An 18,210-nucleotide genomic window follows, 5' to 3' on the forward strand; every position below is an offset into this window, starting at 1 on the left:
GCAGGCAGGACCTTGATGGGGCTGGGGCTCCTAGATCCTCCAGAGTAGGGAGCAGCCCGCAGCAGGAATGAGGCGTCAAAGCAGGAAGTGGTGGCGCGGGGAGTTGGGGTGCAGCCGGCTGGCCTGGGAGCACTTGAGAGACGGCCCGCCTACAAATCCCTGGGCTGAAGTGATGTACGTGGGTGCGGAACCAAGGAAGCTTCCGCCTCCGGCCTGTCGGCCCTGTGACCCCGGGCGTGTTACCTCATCTGTCTGGAGCCTCAGTTTCTTCATGCTACCATGCTGGAGCTGAATGCCGGGGCTCCCCCTTCCCGGTGAGGCCTCTGACGGCGCCCCCTTCCCTCCCCAGCGCAGGCATTGGCCGCACGGGCACCATCATCGTCATCGACATGCTCATGGAAAGCATCTCCACCAAGGGTGAGCGGGACCCGTGGGAGACGCAGGTGGGTGGCTGGGTGAGCAGCCCTTCGGTCACCCCCTCCGCCTGAGCCTGAGGTCCAACTGCCATGCCTGCCCAGGGTTGGACTGTGACATCGACATCCAGAAGACCATCCAGATGGTGCGGGCGCAGCGCTCCGGCATGGTGCAGACCGAGGCGCAGTACAAGTTCATCTATGTGGCCATCGCCCAGTTCATTGAAACCACCAAGAAGAAGCTGGAGGTCATTCAGGTGTGTGTCGAGCGGGGCCTGGCGGAGCTGTGGGGGGGCGTGGGCATCACCTGGTCCCTGCTGGGACCACCGCCCTCCCACCACACCTCTGCCCACAGTCCCAGAAGGGCCGGGAGTCAGAGTACGGGAACATCACCTACCCCTTAGCCATGAAGAACGCCCATGCCAAGGCATCCCGCACCTCTTCCAAGTGAGTGACCCCCGCCTGCCACCTCCCAGCATCTACTCCCCCCTCCTCCTCCTCGGCCCGACCCTCCCTTTCCAGAGATGACAAGTGCTGCTGTCAGGGAGACCTGGGTTCAAGCTCAAGCTTGACTCTTACTACCTGTGTTCACAAGTATTTCCTGAGTTGGGCCTATGTCTATGTCGGGCCTGTGCTGGGTACCAGTGGTATTCCTGGTGTAGAAGATGGAGCCGTTGCCCACAAGGAGCTTCTAGTCTAGTGAAAGGACAGTGACCAGGTCTCCTCTCTCCTGGCCTCAGTTTGTTCACCTGTGAAATGGGTGGGCCAGACGGGGCCGCTGGAGCTGGGTAACCCTGCATGGTCTCCTGACCTGTGCCAACTGCCCACCCCACCTGCAGACACAAGGAGGATGTATATGAGAACTTGCACAGTAAGAACAAGAAGGAGGACAAGGTGAAGAAGCAGCGGTCGGCGGACAAGGAGAAGAGCAAGGGTTCCCTCAAGAGGAAATGAGGCGGGGTATGGCCCCTCTGCTTAGGGCTCCTCCTTGCCCTGCCCCCCAGTGTCGCTGGGTCCAGTGCTTTCCCCTGGATGGATGCGGTAGCTGCGGCCTTCCCCTGCCCTTCCCGGCCATTCCAGACCTTCTTGTTCCCCTTCCCCGCTTCGGTTCCAGCCACCCCCTTACTCCGTTCCTCCCTTCTCTTTGCAGCCTCAGCCCTGATCCCTGCAGAGGCCTCCGGTGGGCCAACCCACGGCCGGAACTGAGGAGCCCACCCCCATTCTATTGTAATTTAAGTGGCTGTGTCCCTACTTCCCTCTTCCTGACCCTGTATATAGCCCCGCGAGACTCCAGGCAGCATCAGGCCCTATACTCTTGTAAATAAAGCCCCTAGGATCACTGTGTGTGGGTCTCTAACTGTGACTGCCTGGGCCTGAGGAGCTCAGAAGGGGAGTGGGGGAGGAGGAGTGAGCAGGGAGCCGTGTGTGTGTGTGTGTGTGTGTGTGTGTACACAAAAGCACAAAAGCTTGACTTTCACCTTTGACCTGACCTGGTTCTGGACTCTGCTTAACATACTAGGAGTGTGACCGTGGGCCAGATTCCTCAGTCTCTTCTTTAAAGTGGAGAATGATGAAAGGTTACAGCACAGGGAATATAATCAATGGTCCTGTAATGGCACCTTGCGTGGTGACAGATGGCGGCTGCACTTGCGGTGAGAGCGTATCATAACGTATAGACTTGTGGAATCGGTAATTGGTACACCCGAAGGCAATGGAACATTGTGTGTCGACTGTACCTCGGTTAAAAGAAAAAAAAAAAAAACTATATATAAAATAAAATGGAGGATGATCCTGAGGGTGGTTGTGAAGATCATTGAGGTGAGGGATCAAGGTCGTAACTGGCAACAATAATTCATTACACGTTTGCCACGTGTCAGGCACTGTTTACAAGACTACACACTCATTCACCTTAGGTGGCTGTGTCATTCCTGTTTCACCGTGGGGAAAACTGAGGCACGGGTAGGTCACATAACTTGCTCGCAGACACACAGCTACCGAGCAGTGAGGCTGAGATTTGAACTCGGGCCGTCTGTCTGCGGAGCACACACTCCTGGAGAGGCAGCCTTGGTCGCCCTGAAGGGACACAACCGCACTCCTCTAGCGCTGACTTCTAGATCTGAGAGCTGAGACCAGTACAAGCCAGGAAGCAGGGGCCTGGTGCCACCCACTGCCCCACCCCTCTCTGGGCTCCCGTGAGCCGCGCTCCTCCCTTGACGGGAGCCCCTACTGGCCTGGTGTTCCTGGGCAGTTTTATTTTTGTCCCCTCGGCCTTGCCCTGTGTCCAGGGTGGACTACCAAGGATCCCTTCTTTGTGTTAAGGTTTTATCTTGATTTGAATTAAGGCCCCGCTCCTGGCGAGTTAAGCCTGTGAGGGTCCCGCCCAGGAAGGCCTAGCTCCCTGCTGCAGGAGAGGCCGAGGGGTGGGCTGGCCCCTACTGTCATTCATTAGCATGTGCTTTACTTGAGTGTCCACTGTGTCACAGGCACTGGAGCAGTGCTGAGGGCATGATGTGAACAAGACAATTCCTGTTGGGGAGCTAGGAGACAAGCCCACAAACAGGAAATAAGTACGGACAGGTGTTAAGGATGCAAACAAAGGAGACTGAGAGGAAGCTGGGAGACCAAGGAGAGCTTGGATTGGGCCACACAATAGCTCCTGGAGCCATCGCCCTCCAGGGGGTGGGGGTGGGGTGGAGTGTCACCTGCCGCCTGGGGGGGGGGCGGGGAGGACTCTTCTCTCCCGGCAACGCCTAGAGCTGCACAAAAGAAAGGCAGGTCCCACCCCTCTAACCACCCTAGGGCCAACTGCTCCGTAGGCTGGGACTTGCATCCAGGGCATTGAGGTGGGTCCAGGAGCAGCTCTGCCCCAGGGTGCTCGGTCCGTTTCCCAAGGAGCAGCAGGGGCGTTTCTCCCCACGGGATGGCTAGGAGGGCTGAAGGAGAGCAGCTCAGTACTTTCACCAGCAGGGTAGGGTCAGTACTGCTGCTCCTGGCCAGCTCTGGCCTTCTGGCAGGGGTGGGCTCCCCAACTTTAGGGCTGAGGACAGGGAGACACCCTGCTGGGGGGTTGAAGACACCCGTCAACAGGCAGGGATGCCCGGCAGGCGGAGGGCACAACCCAATCCCTGCTGAGCTGACCCCTCGCTGACCTCAGGGGTGTCTGGCCTGGGAGGAAGGGGCTAGCAAGGGCAGGGGTGGCTGTGGGGAGCCCAGAGACATCCCCTCTCTTTCCCCCCCTGGAGACCAGGCTCCCTAGGGGAGGCTGGGGGGCAGAGGAGGCGGGTAGGAGAGAAGGGACCTCTAGGAAAGGGTGGGAGGCCTAGCGGGGTGGCCAGGCCTCAGAGGAGGTGCCTGCGGCTGGCCCTGGGAGGGAAGGGGTTAAGGCGGTGGGGGGGCAGCCTATGGCAGGAGGACACACCTGTGCGCAGGGGCGGCGGGCGGGGCCCAGGTGAGGAGCCTGCGCCGCCAGGCCCTGGAGAAGGAAGGAGGAAGAGTGGAGGCCCGGCGGGCGGGCTCTAGGCCGTTGAATCCTGGGCCTTGACTCCCCTTCCTCTCCCCGGCACTCACTCTGTGGGGGTCAGGCGGCCCCGGTGACAGGTAAAGGCTACTGGGAGAGGGATTCTGGGGCTGGGCCAGGAACCACCGAGTGGGGATGGAGACCGATGAAGCGGTGTGTGTGGGGGGATCAGGGACAAGCTGTGGGGGCGGCTGGGGAAGGGGCTCAGAGGTGAAGAACTGATGGGCAGGGGCCTGCGGAAGACCTACCTGAGTCCCAGTGGATCAGCAACTTAGGGTGGGGCTGGTGGCGGGCTACAGGGCTCACCCGGAAGTGTCCCCAGGGACTCGGGTGGTGGGGGATGGGAGCCAGGGTTCTGCAGCCTCTCCACAGGGAGCCTGGGCGGAGGACTGCCCGACCTGGAGGTGGGCAGGCTGGGCAGGGGCCCCCGTCTTACCCAGCAGTGTTTGGGTGCTGGTTGGGAGTCTCTAATACTGCCGGGTAATGATGGAGGCCCCCGTTCCCGTGTCAGCGACATCTACCGCCTCAGGCCCCCCCAGCCCCCCGCTGGCTGCAACCCCCTCTCCCGAACCTCCCCACACACCGTGGAAGCCCCTTCGTCTTGAGTGAAGTGTGTTGCCAAAGAGGTGGCTCTCCGTTGGCTGGCTGCCCACTGAAGGGACACAATGGCCCGAGCCCCTCCCCCAACCCAGTGTGATTTGTCATCTGGTGGATCCAGAACCCACAGCCGACCTTGAGCTTGGGATCCGCTCACATACTCTCAAGAGACCTCACCTGGACTGCGGCCAGGGTCCCTGTAGCGACTGGTCAGCTCTAGCCTGGAGCTGCATGTCGGCCGGCTCTGGGTCCATCTTCCAGTACAGTGTTGGATGGTCTAATTGTGAAGCTCCTAACACTGTCTGGTAAAGATGGCCCCCGGCCGGTTCCCTCGGCAGTGACCTTCAGGGAGCCCTGAACACCATGGAGGCCTCCTAAGGAACAACCTCTGACCTTTACCCCTCTGGATGGGGGGTATAAATCATTAGAAAAAGGGAACAATGGGGAGGAGACAAAATGGCTGCCTCTAGAGTCCCAGCAGGATTTGGAAGCATACCAGGTACCTCCATTCTCTTCTCCCCTTGGGAAGATGAAAGAAATAAAGTGTGGATAGGAACTTGTGGCCGACTGATTCAGGTCACTTGACCCGTCTTTTGTCTAATTGTTGATTTCATCTTAGGCTCCTAGCTCCCGAGGAGTGGGGCTGACATATCTGGTTCATCTCCTTGTCCCTTTTATGACACTTACCTGCAGAGCAGGGGAAAATAAATCTGCTTTTCTTCAATAATCGGGAGAAGCGGAAGATGAACCCGGTCCCTAACCCTGTAAGACTCATCTCCTCCCCAACCACTGCACTCTGTAATTTCTGTACATACTTTGCTCCCACCCCCCACCCCCGTGCTGATGACTCCAGATGTTCCTGGTCTCCCCCCAAAAGACAAGGGATGGGAAACGGGCCGATGTGGCATTCAGGCACAGGCAGTGGCTTCATTTCTCTAATGCATGAGCGGCCAAGGCTGTCTTGGGAAGGGGAGGCAGCCCGTGTGGGGACTGAAAATAGGCACTTGCTCTGTTGGGGGCCCAGTGCTGCTGGCATGAAGATCCGACCTCCACAGGTAAAGCCCTGCTCCACAAACAGCTTCGCACAGCTGATGACTGAGAAATTTGAGTATGGGTAGCCCACGGCAAGAACATGATCCACTGGGCTTTTGAATGCATAAGGGACCTCGACAGGCACAAATGGTTTCCCCCACAGCTACATGGAGACTTGTTGCCAAGGAAGCAGCTTGTGTTGGGGTCATCAGATTATTTTGGTCTAGCTCAGCAAAGCCACAGCTGCTCCAGCCTTAAATAAAGGAAATGTTGGTGAATAGATGTTGGCGATGTGGTAGAAGTGGAGGGTGGAGCGAGAAGTGCAGCTGGGCTTCAGGGTCTGAGGACCTGCTGCTCCCAGCTTAGGCCGTTTTGGATTTGACTTAGCGGGGCTTCCACGGGGAAGCAGCAGGTCCCAGGCTCTTCTTAATGCCTCCCTAACTGCCCAGGCCAGAATCTCGGCGCCCCCTGCTGGCAGACGCAGAGAAAGACCTAGGGGAGCATGACACTAACGTGCGCATGCGTGACCCTCCTACCCCAACTCAGACACACCATGCAAAGACTTAAGCTTAACTAATAAAAATTTATTGAGAATTCCTGGGATGGTGGTTATTGCCTCCCAACCTGGAGGGAGGAACCAACACTGTAGGAAATCACGCAGAAATCACGCTGTCCCAGCACCTCTGGCCAACACAGGGAGGAACAAAGTCATCCCCCCCCCCCCCCAAAATTGGTCAGGCTTTGTTCATCCAAGAAGGGCTGGGAGGCCAGATGCAGAAGAGACCATCACATGATACTGAGGGGTGGGATGGGGGGGGGGTGTGTGTGCTGGACCCCGAGCTGGCTCCTCAAAAACCAGGGGAGAAACAGACCCACTTCTCTGGTGGCAGAGTTCATGGTCACCAGGCTCACTTCTTAGCCTTGATGAGGCTGTCACTGTGGAAACCAGACAGACGGAAGACATTAGGAAACATAAATGTGACAGGGAGAGCACCTCAGACCACTCCCTCCTTCCTGGGTGAGGGTGTGCATGCGATGAGGGGAGAAAGGTGAGGCCACAGGGGAAGAGGCTGGTACTGGGAGAGGCAAGACCCTATAGAAACAAGGATGAGTCAACAACTTACCTGCCCCTGCGGATACCAGGTCACCAGACGAACGGGAAACACAGAAAGAGAAGAGAAATGCATGTGTGATCCAACAGTTTCAGGCCCCACCAGTTCTAAGCCCACCTTTGCTCCCAAGAAAAAAAGAAAAACATCTGGAAGCCAGGAAGGTCACGCTGAGAAGGGAGACTGATTCCCTTGACCACTACCACTCCTCCCATGCCCTAGAGCAGTGATGGATTTTAGGGCTTTCCGAGTAAGAGGACAGAATATCATTTTTCACTACTCTTCAGTTAGACCAAACCTCACAACTAGAGTGCTTTTTACAAAATAAATCCTATTTGACCTTGTAAGACCAATCTTACGAGAGTCAAGCTCGGTACTGTCAACCACCCCCTTTTCTTTTTTTTTTTCTTTTTTTTTTTATTTTATTTTTGGGACAGAGAGAGACAGAGCATGAACGGGGGAGGGTCAGAGAGAGAGGGAGACACAGAATCGGAAACAGGCTCCAGGCTCTGAGCCATCAGCCCAGAGCCTGACGCGGGGCTCGAACTCACGGACCGCGAGATCGTGACCTGGCTGAAGTCGGACGCTTAACCGACTGCGCCACCCAGGCGCCCCAACCACCCCCTTTTCTAACTTCACAGAAATGGGTCTTTCAAGCCACCAGACTCAGGTCCCATGCTCTCTGTGATACCCCTTGTGTAGGTGTCTCACCGGGTAAAACTTTCATCCTGTAGATTCAGGACAAGGTTGTCAGCAGTGAGATAGATACGGTTCTGTGATGTGGCAATCTATAGGGTGGGAAATAAACAGATGCTTGAATTCACGCCTGGACTTTTACCTTGCAAGTCAACAACCACTGATTGAATACGTGTGGGTTAGGAACTCGGTGACAAGTTAAGGCATGGTTTCTGCCCTCAAAGATCCAGGGCAGTGAGCAACAGCGATGTATTAACACCACAACAGAGGCAGAAACAAAAGGTCATGCCTTTTGTTTTCATGGAGAAAAGAGCGTTGGAGAAGCCAGGTTGAGTAGAAACCCCAGTAAGCAATATTTGAATCCCTTTACGTCAATGTGCTTTCACTTAAAACAATTCCAGACTCATGGCAGCCTTTGGGGGACACTGGGCTCTTGTGCTCACCGTCTTGGAGATGTTCTGGGCTGCCCGGATCTTGCGCAGTTTGATGTAGCCAGGGTTTTTGCTCAGGGCTTCTCCAAGGTGAGCAGGTTGGGGTTAAGGGTTCACACAAGGTCCAGTTTTGGTCTCAACCCGCGGCCCCATCCTTCCTACTCCAGCCCTTCTCTGGACTGTCAGATCCAAGGTTGCGCTCAGATAGTTCGTGCCTAGTCCCACTTTGGTCCCCATCTGTGGGCCCCCCTGCAGGCAGCTGCCAGGAACTGGAGGCAGCAGCAGAAATGGAGGCAAGGCCAGCAGTGCTATTGATCTGCCTTACAGTGAGGAGCCAGGCCTCAGGCACCTCTCTAAGATTTCAGACCCCATTCAAAACCTCCATCCCCAGGGAGCCAAGGACAGAGCACAGAGTCGCATTCGCCTTAGTCTCATCAGCCGGCCCATGAGGGAGAAGGGGAAGCAACGTGCTCCAGGGGCTGGGCAGAGACTTCTCTAGCAGAAGGATATCATCCTGGCGGCCTCGGCCTCACCCTCGGCCTGCACAATCTTCTGCCGCTGTTCCTGCTTTGCTTTTTCCACCAAAAACTGGGCTCGCTGGGCCTCCTGCTGAGCTGTGGTGGGAGAGAGCCAGGAGGTCACAGATATGAGGTGTCAGGAACCCCAGCCTACCTCCTGCCTTCTCAGAAACCCTATTCCTCTCGTAACTCACCCACTTGCTTGGCTTCCACAGCGGCCGTGTACTCTCGGCTAAAGCTCAGCTCTGTGATGGCCACATCATCTAGGATAAGGCTGAAGTCCTTGGCCCTCTCTGTCAGCTCCCGCCGGATCAACAAGGATACCTGGGGGTCAGGGAGGGGTGGGCGGATTGAAGGGACTGGAGAACTGGAAGGGAAGGGCGTTGCTGTGACTGTCTGAATACCAGATCTCCTGAGAACGGCAGAAAACCACTAAGCCTTTCTTAGTTCCTCACCAGAACATATGAGTTGGAAAGGACTTGGTCCAGTCTTCTCAGGTCACAGGGACTCCTCATCTTCCACTCTCCCCAACATAATCTACACCTCTAGACTTTACCACTGTTTCCTCCCCTGGTTCCTGATGTTGACTGCTACTGAGTGCTGATCTTGACTCTCCTGGTTTCTCAGCGGACATTAGTACAGCTTTAAGTTGAAAAGGGAACCAGGGTCATGACCCTTTTCTAATAAGCTGCCTTTCCTAATATCCACTGCTCAAGGCCTAGGAGGGAAGGTGTGAGATGGTGACAGGTCAGACCTGGGCCCGCTGGGTGATCAGCTGTGAAGCATTGAACTTGGCCACCACACTCTTGAGCACCTCATTAACAATGGACGGCAGCACTCGCTCCTCATAGTCTAGCCCCAGGCGCTGGTACATGCTGGGAAGCTCCATGGCATTGGGTCGAGACAGCACTCGCAGGGAGATATTCACCATCTGCAGGTCTGAGAGTGAGGTCAGCAGTGGGTGGTCCAGGCCATGGGGGTCTCCTCCGGTCTCTTAGCCAAGAACCCTTCCCCAAGCATTTCCTCCTCCACACACCTCCCTCTACACCTAACGCAGTGCTGTGCGGTTTGGAATTCCCCTGGGGAATGGAGGGTGATCAGGCTGACAGGCCAAATGTATCCTTTCCCGTTGTAAAGTCTTCTCTACTCACAAGCTCTCCACCATTTTGCTTCTGTACTGTGTTCAACTTCTACTGTAGGCTCTCTCATGCTGCATCAGAATCATTTGCATTTTTGGGGTGCCTGGGTGGCTCAGTCGGTTAAGCGTCTGACTCTTGGTTTCGGCTCAGGTCATGATCTCACTGTTCGTGGGGTTGAGCCCTGCGTTTGGCTCTGTGCTTTCACTGCAGAGCCCACTTGGGATTCTCTCTCTCTCTCTCTCTCTCTCTCAAAAAAAAATCATGTTCTTTAAAAAATCATGTGTTCTTTACTAGACTATGGACTTGAGGACAAGGGTTGTGTTTTATGAGTCCTTTATTCGCAGGGCCTACCATTCAGAGAGTGTTAAGCCACTTTCACTAAAAACAGTGTATTACAGGTGAGCTACTTGAATCAGTGCGCATGCCTGTGTGTGTGTGTGTGTGTGTGTGTGTGTACGCGCCCACGCACATGAGAAAGGGCTCTGGGTGATCTCAAAGACAGCTTCTATGTATGGTCTAAAAGGGAACAGGTTCACCCGTGAAAAGTGGGCCAAGTTTCCCCACGACAGGGGAAACTACTGGATAGACTTGGATAGAAACTACTGGAGAGTCAAGCAGTTAAAACAAAACAAGGTCTTAGAATAAGGCTTTGATCTACGCAGTGACTAATACAAAGAACAAACAATGCCCTCACTGAACTTACAGTAGTGGGGAGGACAGCTGATAGATATGGGCAAACACACAGGGTGTCCAAATCGTACTGCTTTAACCTCAGAAGCAGGTCCTTTTATTATAGCTGTTTTGCAGAAGAGGAAACCAAGACCCAAGGGATGTGACACTATCCTCCTCCCCTAGGATCTGCCAGGCTTCCTTGCTTGCTTTATGGAGCCATCTGGCAGGGACTCCCAGGTGCCCAGACCTACCTTTGGAGCCTGTGGGGGAGGAAATTTTTCGGGGTCTGGCCCGAATGTCATAGATGATGGGGTACTGGAACCAGGGGATCCTGCAGGGGAGGGAACAGGGATAGGTATCAGGGGACTGCAGTTTCACTAGTTTCTCCAGGTGTTCCCTCACCACGCGTTTCTTGGCCTGCTCCACCTCTTAATGACCATGGGCAATGAGAAATTCTCTCCTCCCTCTGGAGAACAGTTTATGTGCCCCCGAGTTTTGGGCAGCACCCACTGCTCCAGCAGAAGGAGGGAGGGGGCAGTAAAAGAGCAGCTCTGAATCCTTCGAAAGCCCTACTACAATCATTGGTGGGTTGGCGTTCAAGGGTGAAGGGGTCAGGGTCAGTCCGCTCTGCCCGCCATTACCTGAAGTGAAGGCCCTCGGCCAGAATGGTGTCCTGCTGCACGCCACCGATCCGATTAAAGAAAATGGCTCTGTGCCCGCCTTCCACTGTGGGGAGAGGGGTGGGGATCAGGCCAAAACGCTGCTGAGAGTACGTTACTAACCTCTCGGGGAGGCGGGCGGGGTGAGGGTCTGGGTGAGGGCGGGGACCCAGAGGGACAGGGCAGAGGTCTAGCGGGGGTGGGGGGAGTCCGGAGAGCGGGCAGAGGTTGCTCACCGGTGAACACAGATTCGCGGACGCCGTAGGCCACGGCGCCGGCCCCCAGCAGCAGCTTCAGCGCCGTGCCCATGCCCCGTGGCCCGGAGGGCAGCCGCCCCGCTAAGTCCTTCAAGTTCTGGGCCATGTCCGATCCTATGGCCGGCGGCACCAGAGGTCAGGAGCAGGTGCCGGCCCGCTTCTACCCTGCTCCAGTTTAGAGATCGCACCCCTTCACACGAGGGTCCGGGGCCCGCGGCGCTTGCGGGAGAAAGGGCACCGGAAGTGCGCTCCCTTCTAAACCCTCCCCAGGGCCGAGGACCCGAACTTCGCGCACAGAAATTACGCAGCCGGAACTTCCAGCCCCTTTCTGGAACCCTGCCCTTCCAGAGAGGCTTCGGTAGCGCCAGACTGCAAGCCATCGCCATTTCCAAGTGCCCACTTTCAAAATGGCAGCCGGAAGGATGTTTGAGATTGGGCAAGCGCGAAGTTTAAGGGCGTTATCGCAATTTCCGGTCCGGTTGCAAGATGGCTGCGCCCAGTGGCGGATTCCAACCTCGTGAGAGGCGCGTTGGAGAGCAGGAAGAGGGCTGGGATGCGGTGGCTCCCAAGCGGCCCCGACTCGGGGCGGGAAACAAGATCGGAGGGCGAAGGCTCATTGTGGTGCTGGAAGGGGCCAGTCTGGAGACAGTCAAGGTAGTTTGGGACAAGGAAGTGGAGAATTAGCAGATCGATAGGATGGGACCCCGGGGCGGGGGGGGGGGGGGGGGGGGTGAGGGTGAGAGGCTCAAAGTGGATGGAGAGGCAGAGAGAGTGAAACATGCTTTTGGAGGAAGAATAGCCTAGTTGACTGTCTTTTGGTTAAACACCTGGGTTGGCGTTACTCGTTTTCTTCTGCTCTTCGTGAATCTCATTGCAGCTGTCACATCCCGACTTCAATTGATTTACCGGGATTCTGTGGTAAAAAGTTATCTAAAGGGAGGGTAGGGAAGGGTAGACATCTCCATTGCGTCATCCCTAGGTGTCTTTTGTCACCTTCCTTTATAGTACTGTCCACTTTGAAACGCTGGATCAATTATCATTTAATACTTTTACATCCTTATTTTTACCTGTCATCCAGCCCTCTTCCCGAATATTCCAGCAATTGTGTATCTTAAAACTGCAGTGTTCTCACCCTTTCTTGTTTCTCTTACCTTTAGGGCTAAACTTGTCGAATGAGGAGGCCCAGAAGAAACAGCACTGGTTTCTAAGTCAGACCTGGGTTTTAAACTTGTTTTTCATACTTATTTTAAGTGTGTGATCTTGAGAAAACAACTTTGTCCTTAGTTTGTAAAGTGGAGGTTAATACTTTGAAAGTGCTTTAAAAGTAATATTTTGATAGTAATGTGATTCTTTTCCATTTTTACTTCCTCAATCTTTGTGTTACTTTATTAAGCTTGCAGTCTAGAAAGTCTTTTTTTTTTTTCCCATTTTTCTTAGGTAATTGATATTTCCAACTTAATTACAGGATCTTATATTTATGTCTCAGTTAATTGCTTGCCGTCTTTCCAGCCTATTAATTCTGAATCTCCCTTAACCACTTGTTTCTTCATATGTCCCATGGGGATGATAGTACGGACCTTATTGGGTTGAGGGGATGAAGGGAGGTAATATCAGCAAAGGGTTTAGAATGATACCTGTCACTTGGAATAAATTATTGCCATTGTTATTGATTCCAGGTTCCTCATCAAGAAGTTGAAAAGGTCATGGTCAAATTAAAATTCTTAGAGCATGCTGGTGGGATGTAGGTCAGATTGTCATTAATGGTACTCCAGGGATGATTGAATTCATAGCTGGTTGAAATTTTATGTACTGTTATCTTTTGCCTTCCTGGTGCTGGTCCTTCTTGTTCTGCTAGCCTCATGGAGCCTGCTCTCTCCTATTTATTCCTTAGACTCCAGACTTGTTGGCCTTTGTTAAGGTCTTTGAAAGCACTAAGTTCTCTGATATTTTAAGGCCGTTGCACATAATGTTCTCTAACGGAAGCTTCCTTTACTTAGCTCTTTATTAATTCCTGTTTGACAGTTCATGCAACAATTACTGAGTATGATGCTGTTCATTTTTCAATTATTAGTTAAAATGTTATTTCTTCATAGGAGTGACTCCCTTCTTGGTATAAATCAGGCCCTCCTGTTAATAATCCTTTAACGAACCATTTATTTTTCTTTCATTATGTTGATCACAATTTGGTTGTGGTTTCATGTGGTGGTTTACTGTTTGTCTCTTCCACTAGAAGGCTTCCGGTTCTAAAAATTCTTATAGCTCTGATACCTGTTACAGAAAATGAATACACATAGTACTCATTCTCTGATTATTCTAATTAGTTGTTTTCAAGCTTATTAACCACAACCCGCAATAAAAAAGTTACATTGTGAGCCAGTACACACACACACACAAACACACACACACACACACACACACACACACACACACACACACATGCAACTATCTGATACCAAAAGCTTCATAAACTACTACTTACCATGACTACATGTAAAGTACTCTTTTCTATTTTATTAAAATAATAAAACTCCTGGTTATAACTTACTAATGGGTAGAAACTGGATTGTTCTATTCAAGAGGTTCTTTTTTTCAATAACTAAGAGTGTCCCACAGAGTTGGTTCTTTCCCTATGCTTACTCTCTGACATTTTTGTTGTTTCAGTAAATCAGTTTCAAATCTACATGCCTCTTCCCCCAAGCTTTGTGGAGTTATGTATCCTTTTTTTTTTTTTTTTTAAAGTGTTTATTCCTGACAGAGAGAGTGTGAACAGGGGAGTGGCAGAGAGAGGGAGACACAGAATCTGAAGCAGGCTCCAGGCCCTGAGCTGTCAGCACAGAGCCGGAAGTGGCGCTCAAACTCACAAACTGTGAGATCATGACCTGAGCTGAAGTCGGACGGCTTAACCGACTGAGCCACCCAGGTGCCCCTGGAGTTATGTATCTTAAGTTGTTGCCAGACATACGAATGTTCTATTGATACATAAAAACACAGCCTCTCAAATCCTGTATTTGTATATTTAGTGGTGTGGTTTTGGACTTTTTACTGACCACTTTATTGCTCCTTAGGACCCCAAATTGCAATCTGCAATTCTTTCTTTTAGCTGCTATAGGTTTTAGCCAGATCTTTAGTATCACACATGTACTTAGTGTCTCTTCTAGTATACACTGAGTTACCAGAATAATATTCCTCATTCACTCAGTGCCCTGTTATTCCACAATTATTTCTGGCTTTGTGCTCGATACTTGAGGAACCTTGCAGTTTACAAAGCAGTCATATTTAATCACTGTTCTTCAGTGTTTCAGTTCTACTTTTTCCGCATGCGTTTTCCTTCTTCACATTTCTGCTTTTCCTTTATTCCAGCTGTACCTTTGCTCAGACCAGTCTTAACACTGGCACCAACCCTCTTCCGTTTTACTTTTGAAAGTATTCCTTGCTGAAGTCGCCTCCCGCATCATTAGAATTTTCACACTTTTCTCCATCCTCGCCAATACTTATTTCTTGTCTTTTTTGGATACTAGCCATTCTGGCTGGTGAGGTGATACCTCGTTGTGCTTTTGATTTGCATTTCCCTGATAAGTGAGGTTGAGCATCTTTTCATTTGTCTGTTGGTCATCTGGGTGTCTTCCTTAGAAAAATGTCTGTTCAGGTCCTTTGCCCATTTTTTAATCAGATTGTTTTTTTTGGTATTGCAGAAGTTCTCTGTATTGGTTAATTTGGATATTAACCCCTTATCAGATATATCATTTGCAAATACCTTCTTTCCCATTCAGTAGGTTGCCTTTTTGTTTTGTGGATGGGTTTCCTTTGCTGTGCGGGAGTTTAGATCACGTGAAATCACAGGCTGTGTCCTTTTGTCATCCAAGATCATTTACAGGGGTAGGGGAGAAAGGGTCAGTGGCCACCCAGTAAACCCCTGAAAGGCTTGCTGGGCCCCACCCCCCATTTCTGATTCAGAAGATCTGGAGTAGACTGAGAATTTGACTAACAAGTTTCTAGATGATGATTATGATGCTGCTGCTGCTGCTTTGGGGACTGACCACACTTTGAGAACCACTAGTCTAGGTAAAAGAAGCTTATGTTGCTGTCTGTCATGTTCCCTGTTCTTTAGGTAGGGAAGACCTATGAGTTACTCAACTGTGACAAGCACAAGTCTGTGCTGTTGAAGAATGGACGGGACCCTGGGGAAGTGAGACCAGACATAGCTCACCAGGTAACTCCAGGGACAGAGCTCACGACCCCAAGCCTTTGTACAGAAGGTCGGGCAGCTGTGTGCTGCTTCTCTTTGCTTGAAACTATGCCTTGGTTTCTGTGTCCCCCAGAGTTTACTGATGCTGATGGACAGTCCCCTGAACCGAGCTGGCTTGCTGCAGGTTTATATCCACACACAGAAGAATGTGCTGATTGAAGTGAACCCCCAGACTCGAATTCCTAGAACCTTTGACCGCTTTTGTGGCCTCATGGGTGAGATCTCTAGGAGTTAAGGTTCAGAACGAACTTGGCAGTAGTGAAGAAGGGAGAAAGAGAAAAGATAAATGAAATGTGAGCTTTGTAAATAGGAGGAGTGGGGTGCATGTTTGATACCAGAACAAGGACTCATCTTCCCAAGGGCTGGGGTAAAACCTGCATGGGTTCCTGGCCGAGTGAACTCATTGCCATCCAACTAGTCGTATGCTTGACAACTGCTCGTTCGTAGCATTTTAGGACCATAGTGTGGATGTAAAGGACACACGGAGCCCACTTTACCTGTGGGTTTTTCTGGTTAGATTTCTGGGCAGAAGAAATGGGGTCACCACCTAGCTCTGAACTCTTTTCTCCCCACCCTCAGTTCAGCTTTTACACAAACTCAGTGTTCGAGCAGCTGATGGCCCCCAGAAGCTCTTGAAGGTGAGATACTGGCACCTACTGGTTGGAGGCGGGGTTCTGAGATTGTTTCTGGGGCTGATTTTTCTTTTTTTCCCTTGTTCTCTTTAGGTAATTAAGAATCCAGTGTCAGATCACTTCCCAGTTGGATGTATGAAGATTGGCACATCTTTTTCCATTCCAGTTGTCAGTGATGTACGAGACTTGGTGCCTAGCAGTGACCCTATTGTTTTTGTGGTGGGGGCCTTTGCCCATGGCCAGGTAAGGCCTGGGCTCAACTCTTGGGTTCTTCATAGAGCTGAGGCTTAGTATAGAATTCTGAGAACAGCTGGCATTTTGATGACCTTGGGAGACAGAGGGCGAGAACAAAGCCAGAAGACAAACAGGGCCTCTACGACCTGCACGCCCCCGCCCCCCCAACTGTATCTTTTGAGGACTGCTGGTATATTTGTGACAGTGAGAGTCAAGGCCTTCTTCATCCTTTGTACAACTTGAACAGCACTGGAGGGGCGCCTCAGTGGCTCAGTCAGTTAAGCGTCTGACTTCAGCTCGGCGGGTCATGATCTTATGATTCATGGGTTCAAGCCCTATGTTGGGCTCCACACTATCAGTGCAGAGCCTGCTTGGGATTCTTTCTCTCCCCCTCCCACCCTTCCCCCACACGCACTATCACTCGCTCTCTCTCTCTCAAAAACAAGTAAATCTTTAAAAAAGTAGCACCATAAAGATCGGCTGGCTCAGTCAGTAGAGCTTGCTGCTCTTGATCTCAGGGTTGTGAGTTTGAGCCCCATGCTAGGTGTAGACATTACTTAAAAATAAAATCTAGAAAGAAACCCAGCACTGTGAAATACTAGCTCAGCCCTGTTTTCCCTTCCCCAAAGACGGGCTGAACTTGTTACAGAGTGACAGAACTGTCTCTCTCCTTAGGTCAATGTGGAGTATACGGAGAAGATGGTGTCTATCAGCAACTACCCCCTGTCTGCAGCCCTCACCTGTGCAAAACTGACCACAGCCTTTGAAGAAGTATGGGGGGTCATCTGACAATAGCACCTTGTTCTGAAACAGAGACTGTTGCCATTATATCCCTTGGCCCTGCTTTCCGCCCGCTGCTCGGAGAGCGGACCTTCCTGCACCGGGACTGTGGGGGGTTTGGGGAAGCCGAGGCTGTACATTTGCTATTTGTTTAGCCTATAAATACTGTTTATCCTATAAATATCTGGTAGTTCTTTGGGGATTCCTAAAATTAGCAGGATCTTAATGGTGGAAAAAAATCTTAATGGTTGTTCTTCTCAGACTCCAGGAAAAGATGTGAGGTCACAGCGTTTGCAAGTTTGGTCCCAGGCTTTGTGGTTAGGCCTTGACTCCCACCTTCTGGGCGGTAAAGGAGAGACCCCTGCTGAATTTTCAGCTATGTGGCAAGCACGGAGAACGGTCTGTAAGGAAGCAGCCAGGAATGCCAGCAGTGAAAAACTGAACAAAGAGAAGTGATTTTATCTGGTACAGTTCCAAGGTAGAAAAAGTGGAGCAGGTGGGGCCTTGTACCCCACCCCGCCCCCCCATGGGGGGGGTGGTGGTAGCGGCACATATACAATCATAGTAAATTGGCAGGAGAAAAACACAACAGATTCCTGGCTAGAGGGGGAGAGATAAGGCAACGTGCATGGGGGAGCCCAGAGGGGAGACACGGGCCCTCTACTCCTCCCACGAGAGTTTCCCCTTTGGCCCCAGATGAAGACTTGGCTGGCAGCAGAGGCACGGCTAGGAGTATCATGTCTTCCCACTCCCTGGTTTCCATGTTCTCTGTGCTCTGAGGCGAAGGAGGGCTGTGGAAAGGGAGACAAGTGGTTTCTGCACCAGCCCGGCGCTAGGCCACCTGCAAGAGAAGAGTTTTGATTGGCAGGCTGGTCGGAGTTATTCCTTCCAGTCTCTGGTCTACAGAGACCAGACTCTGGGGGCCCAAGTTTGCCATGATCGTATAGTACTCTGTGTTGTGGGGGCCCAAGCTAGAGTGGTCAGTGCCCCACACTTGTTTTCCCGGGAGCCAGGCTACCTTCAGAGTCACTCCAGGTTTCAGTACCGTCTCCCTGCCACCTGCCCCCAATCTATTGCTCTCGTCTATAACTTGCTGGTTCAGCTTAGCTACAGGGATGGTCACTTACCAGGGAAATCGATTATTTCTCTTTCTTTAACTTTTCTTTCCTTGGCACCATTACTTTGTGAACATAAGGCAATATGAAGAGTAGGCTCAAGAAGAAGACGTGACCAAGAAAATAGATGGATTTATACACCTGTGGGGAGATACCGGCCATT

At 52.0% G+C, this 18,210-nt stretch overlaps 4 protein-coding genes and 1 non-coding gene across 8 annotated transcripts in view; 2 read left to right on the plus strand and 3 right to left on the minus strand.

Moving 5' to 3' along the window:
• Window positions 1-173: 173 nt before the first annotated feature.
• Window positions 174-2,211, plus strand: PTPN6 (protein tyrosine phosphatase non-receptor type 6; the record flags this gene model as incomplete). The annotated part of the gene is made up of 5 exons (XM_049626654.1): window positions 174-417; window positions 519-670; window positions 769-860; window positions 1,253-1,373; window positions 1,564-2,211. Coding segments are annotated over 4 exons (603 nt in total), but the record flags the coding sequence as incomplete, so codon positions are not given.
• Window positions 2,212-7,305: 5,094 nt separating this feature from the next.
• Window positions 7,306-11,423, minus strand: PHB2 (prohibitin 2). Its single transcript, XM_049625009.1, has 8 exons — window positions 11,020-11,423; window positions 10,766-10,850; window positions 10,376-10,455; window positions 9,068-9,252; window positions 8,508-8,637; window positions 8,306-8,409; window positions 7,808-7,885; window positions 7,306-7,456 (listed from the first exon to the last, which is right to left on the minus strand). Exons 1-8 carry the CDS (start codon window positions 11,144-11,146, stop codon window positions 7,376-7,378), a joined length of 870 nt encoding a protein of 289 aa, XP_049480966.1. The 5' UTR covers window positions 11,147-11,423; the 3' UTR covers window positions 7,306-7,375.
• LOC125920566 (small nucleolar RNA U89) lies at window positions 7,976-8,237 on the minus strand. Its single transcript, XR_007457142.1, has one exon. It is a non-coding gene; the product is annotated as a small nucleolar RNA U89 (small nucleolar RNA).
• A 74-nt stretch (window positions 11,424-11,497) lies between the features above and the next one.
• EMG1 (EMG1 N1-specific pseudouridine methyltransferase) lies at window positions 11,498-17,243 on the plus strand. Of its 3 annotated transcripts, none has more exons than XM_049625012.1 (6): window positions 11,498-11,694; window positions 15,149-15,250; window positions 15,360-15,501; window positions 15,866-15,924; window positions 16,012-16,095; window positions 16,828-17,243. In XM_049625012.1, the coding sequence occupies exons 1-6, from the start codon at window positions 11,527-11,529 to the stop codon at window positions 16,939-16,941; spliced, it is 669 nt and encodes a 222-aa protein (XP_049480969.1). In that variant the 5' UTR covers window positions 11,498-11,526; the 3' UTR covers window positions 16,942-17,243. The 3 variants fall into 3 exon arrangements, with proteins under 3 accessions (XP_049480969.1, XP_049480968.1, XP_049480970.1); XM_049625011.1 differs by having other exon boundaries at window positions 16,012-16,161; window positions 16,828-17,138; XM_049625013.1 differs by lacking the exon at window positions 16,012-16,095 and having other exon boundaries at window positions 16,828-17,242.
• A 120-nt stretch (window positions 17,244-17,363) lies between these two features.
• The window catches only part of LPCAT3 (lysophosphatidylcholine acyltransferase 3), a 39,668-nt gene continuing 38,821 nt past the window's right edge, over window positions 17,364-18,210 (minus strand). Inside the window, exons 12-13 of one of the 2 annotated variants that reach the window (XM_049625008.1) lie at window positions 18,060-18,188; window positions 17,364-17,723 (exon numbers count right to left, since the gene is read on the minus strand). In XM_049625008.1, coding sequence (XP_049480965.1) covers window positions 18,072-18,188 — 117 coding nt within the window. In that variant the 3' untranslated portion in view covers window positions 17,364-17,723; window positions 18,060-18,071. Of the gene's footprint in view, window positions 17,774-18,059; window positions 18,189-18,210 lie in introns of both variants that reach the window. The other variant, XM_049625007.1, reaches the window with a different exon arrangement.

Source organism: Panthera uncia, chromosome B4, assembly GCF_023721935.1.
Source record: "Panthera uncia isolate 11264 chromosome B4, Puncia_PCG_1.0, whole genome shotgun sequence".
NCBI classification, from domain to species: domain Eukaryota; kingdom Metazoa; phylum Chordata; class Mammalia; order Carnivora; family Felidae; genus Panthera; species Panthera uncia.

Coding starts and splice junctions, on each gene's coding strand:
- PHB2 (XM_049625009.1), bottom strand. CDS start 11,146: ATGGCCCAGAACTTGAAGGACTTAGCGGGGCGGCTGCCCTCCGGGCCA. Junction 10,456..10,765: donor GCCGAGGGCCTTCACTTCAG/GTAATGGCGGGC, acceptor CCTCCCCTGCAG/GATCCCCTGGTTCCAGTACC. Junction 8,638..9,067: donor TGATCACCCAGCGGGCCCAG/GTCTGACCTGTC, acceptor CCTGACCCCCAG/GTATCCTTGTTGATCCGGCG.
- EMG1 (XM_049625011.1), top strand. CDS start 11,527: ATGGCTGCGCCCAGTGGCGGATTCCAACCTCGTGAGAGGCGCGTTGGA. Junction 15,251..15,359: donor GACCAGACATAGCTCACCAG/GTAACTCCAGGG, acceptor TGTGTCCCCCAG/AGTTTACTGATGCTGATGGA. Junction 16,162..16,827: donor GGGCCTTTGCCCATGGCCAG/GTAAGGCCTGGG, acceptor CTCTCTCCTTAG/GTCAATGTGGAGTATACGGA.